This window comes from Verticillium alfalfae, genomic scaffold, assembly GCF_000150825.1.
Source record: "Verticillium alfalfae VaMs.102 supercont1.13 genomic scaffold, whole genome shotgun sequence".
In the NCBI taxonomy this organism is placed as follows: Eukaryota; Fungi; Ascomycota; class Sordariomycetes; order Glomerellales; family Plectosphaerellaceae; genus Verticillium; species Verticillium alfalfae.
Genome location: NW_003315026.1, coordinates 772394 through 779697, shown reverse-complemented (window position 1 = coordinate 779697; position 7304 = coordinate 772394). Strand labels below are relative to the sequence as shown.

Genomic DNA, 7304 nt, shown 5'->3' with positions numbered 1-7304 from the left:
AGACCGAGTCCAGCCATCGGCTGGGCGCATATGGCCATAGAGAGGGCAGAAGTCACAGCGACGTCTCGGATCGTACGATGGCGCCTGTTTCTGCGAGATGGCTGTGGTGTAACGACCCAAGAAGGAAGTCTGATCATGGCCATGCGGGCTCAACAGGGAGCGAGGTTGATGTACCACGGGAGAGGACATTCAATTGCAGCAGCGACATTGCTGCGCCGTGAGGCGAGCTGCTCCATTTTCCTGACGGCGACACAGGTGAGGCTCCTGGCAGACCTAGCAACGCAACGCAACGGATCCCTCCACGAGGTGTGGAGGCGCGAGTGGGCAATTGCTGACGGATGGCGGCCACGAGATCCGGCCGGTGGCCCACGGCCGGATGGGGTAGCAGTTGCTGCGCGCTCTGGTGACATGTCGGCCTCATCGTCGACAATATAGCCACCCGGGATGGTATCAACGCGGCGCGTGAAGCAGGCCGTTCACAGCGATCCAAGGCTGGAAAAAGCATCATCGTCCCGTCAGATGCGCCAGTACCGCCCCCGATGGATGTGGTGCAGCGCCAGAATGATCGGGTCGGTGGGCGCCAAATGGAAGAAATGGGTTGCCGGAAAGGCTGGGCGGCCGGATGAAGAGGGAGACAGGACCACTCAAAGGATAGAGAAGAGGGGGTCGGCTTGCGTGGCCCAGTGGGCGGACTCGCAGGTCGCAGTCTTGGCGGGCGGAGAGGGAGTCTCGGCCACAGCGGAAAGCTTGATTTGGCTGCTCCTGCCTCGTCCCAGCGTTCGTCCCTGCTGTCCATGTACATGTACCAGTACCACGCAGTGTCTGCCAGTGTGGCCGGCCTGCCTGCACAGCACTTACTTGCCTTTGGGTGTCGAACGGGGCGCTAGCCGCTGCAGGGTGCCTGGCCTGTGTATGTGTGTCGTCGCCTCTGAACACCGCCAGAGGCCGCCGCCAAGCAGGCCAAGGTCGCTGCGAGGGAAGACGGGGGGAAAGAGTCTGACAGGGCTGATCTCCTGGACGCACAGGGACTCGCCAAGACACGCACCAAGAAGGAGACGCAGAACTCAGAACTGTTTCCATGTGTGTGTCCGTTGTGTTGCAGCATTCTCAAACGACGCATGACGGACAGCTTTCGAGTCACTCGAACCGCTTTTCCCTTGCTCCTTCCTGTCATGGCCTGTTTAGCACGTTTGTAAGCAGACCAGAAAAGCTACCAAATGTTACCGCATGGAGGCATACGACGGCACGCCTTGCCGCTGGCACGCTTATTGGGTAAGAAAATGGTCATCGATAGATCCGACCACCTCGTGAGTGAAAAGCGAATGGAGACGAAAAGACACAGGTGCGCGAGTCAATTGGGCAGTGTGTGGCCGGTGCAACAGACTCGACAGGCTTCGGAGCGCAAAGGAAGGTGCGAAGGGGGACATCATCAGGCGGCCTGAGAAATGCCAAGACGCACCAAGTCTTGGCCAAGACTTGGCCTCCTCTTGGCATCGCAAGCGGCCCCAAGTCGCTTCTCGGGTGAGAGACTTTCCATGGCATGCGCCCGTCCACGTCGCGAAAAGTACCTCGCCGCGGATAGAACTTTGGCCTGCGCCCCTCTCGCCACTACCGGCCAATGAGTGGAAGAGGTGATCCGCAACCCCCGACCGCCAAGACAACCGCCAAGATTACGCCAAGTCTTTCTCCGGTCATGCTCTGGTGACTTTGGAGATAAAGGAACAGACCATCGCTCGCCCGTCCCCCGGTTCGGAGGCTGTCCCTCCTCCAGCATCTCACAGGTCCCATCTCATCCTCTTCGCCATTTTTGAACCGAGTCTTATTCCGTGAATAAGAAACCGTCCAGAGCCATCGAAAAAAAATAGAGACCGCCAAAGAGGACCGACAACAGACGCAAGCGTTTGTTCGGCATCACAGCCAATCACACAGTTCTCCTGCACCACTCTGCGCTCCGCCAGGTGCTGCCAACCGGTCACACTTTCCAAGCGTGACGCGCCCCACTACGCAGCCCCCTCAACATCTTCACACACAAACCCACTGCTCTCTCACCATGTCGGCGAGACCAGAAGAACAGCAATCCTCCGGGAGCGCTTCGTCCAAGTCCAACACGCCCGCGCCCTCCACCGGCGCCAACAGCAACACTTCACAGTCGACGGCTGCTTCGGCCGCCGCCGCCAGCTCTTCTTCCGATGATAACCTCATCTGCAAGTGGAACTCGTGCAACCTCAAGTTCGTCACGCCAGAGGCTCTCTACGTATGGACCACTCACTCCCTTTTCCCCCCCCCAGATGATGAGATTCCCAGCCCGCTGACACCCAAGCCAGGAGCATCTCTGTGAGCGTCATGTCGGCCGCAAGAGCACCAACAACCTCAACCTGACGTGCCAGTGGAACTCGTGCCGCACCACCACTGTCAAGCGTGATCACATCACCTCGCACATCCGTGTCCACGTCCCCCTGAAGCCTCACAAGTGTGAGTTCTGCGGCAAGTCCTTCAAGCGTCCCCAGGACCTGAAGAAGCACGTCAAGACCCATGCCGACGACTCGGTCCTCGTCCGCTCGCCTCAGGATCAGGCTGGCATGAACGGAGCCTATCGCGCCCAGGCCGGCAAAGGTACGTGATCCAGTCTGCTACTCCCTCCCTATTCCACCTTCCTCTCCTCCCCTGGGCGCGACAATACATCTCCCAGTCAGGGGCTAATTTTGTTTCCCTCTCAGCTTCTTCTAGCTACTATGATCATAATGGCCACATCCGGACTAACTCGGCCGCCTTCCCCCATCAGGCTCATGGGCATGCTAGCTACTATGGCGGGGGCGCCCCGACACCGTCTCACTCTCTCGGACTGTACTACGCACCTACCCGTGGCCCCGAGTACCTCGGCCACCACGCCGCGGCCGGCGGCTTCGACACTCGCAAGCGCGCCTACGACATGGTCGATGACTTCTTCGGTAACGCCAAGCGCCGCCACATGGATCCATCGTCTTACGCCTCAGTCGTCGTCTCTAAATGCCCTCACGGCGCTCTGCGTCCAGAACGGTGGCTCCAATGCCTGCTGCGGAGGCACATGGGGGAATCCCCAGCACCCTGGGTGTTGGTGTGAGCGCCGGTCCCAGCGCCCCGGGCCTCTCGCCCAGCAGTACTACCTGCCGCCCATGCCCAACGCCCGCACCAAGAACGACCTCGTCCAGATCGACCAGATCCTTGAGCAGATGCAGAGCACCGTCTACGAGAACGCCAACCAGGCCACCCACGGCATCCATGTCCACGGCCAAAACACCTACGAGTACCGCCACAGCCCCTCGCCTCCCGGCATGGGCCATCGCGGCAGCCACGGCGCCATCCCCGTCTCCCAGGACGGCTACGCCGCTGCCTCGGCCGCTCACATGGCCTCCCCCCTGACCGCCATCTCGTCCACCGGAACCCCCGCCGTAACCCCGCCTTCCAGCAACATGTCCTACACCTCGGGACAGTCTCAAGCCTTCGTCCTCTGGCATGTCTCCGCAATCTCGCCACAGCACCACCTCGTCTGTCATGTACCCCAACCTGCCCGCCGTCAGCTCTGTCTTCCCCGGCCAGTCCACCACCTCGACTCTGGGAACCAACTTTGACAACAACGAGCGCCGCAACTACGGCGGCGGCATGCTTCAGCGTGCCAACCCTGCCCCGGAAGCTCGTCGTCGCTCCGACACCCCCACTGCCACCCAGATCAAGTCTGAGAGCACCCCAACCCCCTCCGTCGGCTCCCCCTCGTCCGAGTCGGAGATGAGCGACGGCGCCCGCGAGCGTGAGGAGAAGTACGACCAGTGGCTCGAGAATATGCGCACTATTGAGGCTTTGCGCGAATACATTCGCGACCGCATTGCCCGCAAGGACTTTGACGAGAAGTCCGAGGGCCGCGAAAGCTCCCCTGATGCCATGGATGTCGACTCGCGCAGGACAACACCCGTGCCCACGTCGGCCGTGTCCCCGGCACCAGCGGCGCCTCTGTACCCTGTCCTCCGCATGTCCAACTAGAGTCTTTGACGTCGGCCGAGCGAGGCGGTGAAAACTGGAACTGTACATTATCCATGCCACCATGAGTGGCGGTTTCGCATGCGCTGGGATTGTTTGGCAATGTTCGCGGTGTTTTAGTGGTACGTACTTGACATGGGCGGGATGCCACGTTGTTTTTCGACGAGTTGATTTCTTCTTTGGGGGCTGGTTTCCTTGCACTTTTACCTTGACATGAGCGCCCCTCCTTTCGTGGGGGCCTATTGCGTATCCTCTCTTGCTGTTTGTTTCGGGGGGCGCGGGCCTTGATGAATCTCAGGCAGGGCACGTAACGAGTTGATGACTACAAAATTGACTGCCTTGTCGCAGGCAGAGCTACTCGTGATGATATATACATATAAAAGTAGCGAATCTGTCATCAAGGGTCGGAAAAAATACATGTTTCCTCTTCAACATCACACTCTCAACTTGCGTTCGTTCTGTCTTGCCATGTGCGTTAATGCCACCACAGACTTTCGCGTCTTGTACCTCGATCTCGGTGGTTTAGTTCACAAACGCCATGCCCCGTCCCAGATGCTGAGAGGATCATCCCTTTTCGGCAGTGCCACTTGCTCTGGGGGTTGACGTAGTCTTGCGGCATGATTCAAGCTGGCTTTGCCAGAGCTGGGTAGCGGGCCACCATTCAAGTCGTACGTCAAGCGTTCTTCGTCTCGACGTTCAATCTCTCTTGGTCGGTGCTGTCCGCTGTCCGTTGCGTCCCCGCTTCACCAGGTCCAACCACACGACCTGACCATGTCACCTGTCTAGGCTGCTACGATTCCGCCCAGAGCGTCCTCCAGCTCCAGCGCGTCGCCGCGCGTCCGTGTCTTCGATGCAGCCCGGCATGAGGTGCCCACCTGTTCAGAACAAGCCTTCGGCGGTACCAGCATCGAGTGGCCACCTCCCACCTTCGCCCGCGCCGCCCCTGCCTACCATGGACTTCCTTCCTGTTCCCGCACCAATGTCCCAGGCCGCTTGTCTCCTCCACACAGATTGAGCGGGGATGTCCCCGTCCGCGACGGCCAGAATGCTATTGGCTCTGATGGGCTCTGACTCCAATGCACGCAACGGGAGTGTAGGCACGAATCGGCATGTCGGGCCTAAACGAGCCAAAGTAATGATATGCCCCATTCGGTGTAAGTCAGACGTTGATCCGACGACAGCGGCAACAGCGGACCTCCGACGTCTGTACAATGGCTCACAAGCCCAGAGATTCGGCTGCTACTCATGTCAAACGTGTCGGATGGATGCCTGCCTGGCTGCCAAACAGGCAAGCACCAACATCCCTACGCAGATCAATGCCCAGACGAGCGTCCCCCTTTTAGCCAGTAGACGTTCTTTATTGTTGATGTTTAGAGGAGCTGACCAAAAGGTCAACCCCAGGCCCCCAACGGGTCCTCATTGATAAATCTCGCTTCGTGTATAGTAGGAGACATAAAAACACATGTGCGTCAGGAAATTGAACCATGTCTTGATGGTGTTTGAACAGACAGAAGCAGAGAAACAAAGAAAAAAAAACGGGGGGGGGGGGGTAAAGGAAGAAAGAAAAGAGAGCAACTCGAAATGGTCGCTCTCGTTGCTACCTTCGCTATAGATAATCTCCAAATTCGCTCCCTACATCCCGGGGTATCAGACAAGACTCCAACAAGCCAGCCACACCCCGAAAACCAAGTCCATCTCCTATCATCTGGAAACCGTCTACACCCGTGATCACTCCTCCATCGCATCGCCGTTGTGTGTTGGTCCGTTCTGCGTCGTATCATCTTGCGTCGCCTCGATCCGGCATCGCTCGCACATGCACCAGCCGCCGAGGCTACCGACGGCCCACTCGCGACGCTGCTGCACTGGCAACGTGACGTCGCAATAATGGTTCAAGATTTCCTCTCCGGCCTTGATGCCAGGCGGCTTGTCGCCGACGACGCGCTGCTCGCGTGCCCAGAGGACCATGTGGCCTCCCCATTCCCACGTCACGTTGGGGTTGCAATCGTGGTTGGCGAGACACCAGAAGGGGTGAACGGCAGCAACATCGGGGCGGCCATCGCGCGGGTTCTTGCGGGCGGACGCGGTGCCGCGGAACTTGCTGTAAAGCGTGTTGAGAACCCAAATGTCGTGATGCGCGAGTGTTTGGTAAATATCAACGTCCATCTTCTCAAGGATGTGAAGTGGCGTCTCAATGTTGTATTTGAATGAGAACGGTAGAGTCCAGTCCGGAGGCGGGTTGGCACCCGGGGATAGGTCGAGTTCGTTGGAGGCGGTCGGTATAAAGTCGCCCCAGATGTACTTGACCTGTTTGGCGTCGAGCGGGTGGATCTCTTGATGATTCGAAATGGCGAGAACGCGGGCCAACAAGAGCAGGTATAACGTCTCACCAGCCTCCTTCGCGTCACTATCCTTGGCAATGGCATCTACATCTTTTTCGCACACTGCCGGGTGGTACATCTCCTGCGCTTGGTCGTGGCAGTACTGACTGCAAAAAACAGTGTCGTAGCATTCGTCACAGCTGACGGCTGGTACTTCACTGCCAAGGGGTGGTAACTCCGAGCCACAGGCGTCGCAGACGGGCTCCTTCAGACGGTTGTTGGCCGTCAGGAGCGAGTACTCCTTGAGCACCGCCTCGCCTGGCGCAACATCTTCGATAGCGAAGAGACCCAGTTGGTTGCATGTTGGAATTATATCGTAGCCGTCCGTGTTACTGGCGCCCTCGAGGAGGATGAGTAACTCAGACACCTGCACGGCACACTTGGGTGCAAACTTCTCCAACTCCTTGTTAAGGAATTCCAGAGATTCGGGAGCAAAGCGATCTGGCTCGTGCGTATTCCAAGGGTAAATCTCGCGCCGCACAAGTCCGCCGTCGGGGAGATCGGCAACGCCAAACTCTTCCCTCTTCAACCGACGACGAGCAACGACCTCTATGTACCCTTTGGTCTCGAGCAGGTCTTCGTTTCTGGGTGCGATATCGAGACCGCGCTGGCAGAATTCGTATGCGCTCTTGAGACAGCCGCACAAGAGGAGATTGAGCGACAGAATCTGGAAACACCGCACCGAGGCCAGCCGTGCAACCTGGCTGTGGTGGTCCTCAGGGAATTCTTCATGCAGGCTATGGGAAAGTGCGGAAAGCAAGCCATGATCGAGCACAGGGGGAATAGGGTCTAGTTGACGACCTTGCAGACTGGCCCGTGCTTGTTCGTGGTACTCGAAACCCTCATTCAGAACCTCGTCTGACAACAACACAGGCCCGATAGGCGTCGCCAGCGGCAAGATCCGGGTATGCCAGC

The 7304-nt window shown here is 58.5% G+C and overlaps 2 protein-coding genes across 2 annotated transcripts in view; one reads left to right on the top strand and one right to left on the bottom strand.

Annotated features, from left to right (window-relative positions):
- Positions 1-2050: 2050 nt before the first annotated feature.
- VDBG_08855 (pH-response transcription factor pacC/RIM101) lies at positions 2051-4014 on the top strand (the record flags this gene model as incomplete). Its single annotated transcript, XM_003001013.1, has 4 exons — positions 2051-2254; positions 2325-2613; positions 2728-3409; positions 3471-4014. 4 exons carry the CDS (start codon positions 2051-2053, stop codon positions 4012-4014), a joined length of 1719 nt encoding a protein of 572 aa, XP_003001059.1.
- Positions 4015-5739: 1725 nt separating this feature from the next.
- The window catches only part of VDBG_08854 (conserved hypothetical protein), a gene marked incomplete at both ends in the record, with an annotated part of 1837 nt that continues 272 nt past the window's right edge, over positions 5740-7304 (bottom strand). Inside the window, one exon of the mRNA XM_003001012.1 lies at positions 5740-7230. Coding sequence (XP_003001058.1) covers positions 5740-7230 — 1491 coding nt within the window. The remainder of the gene's footprint in view (positions 7231-7304) is intronic.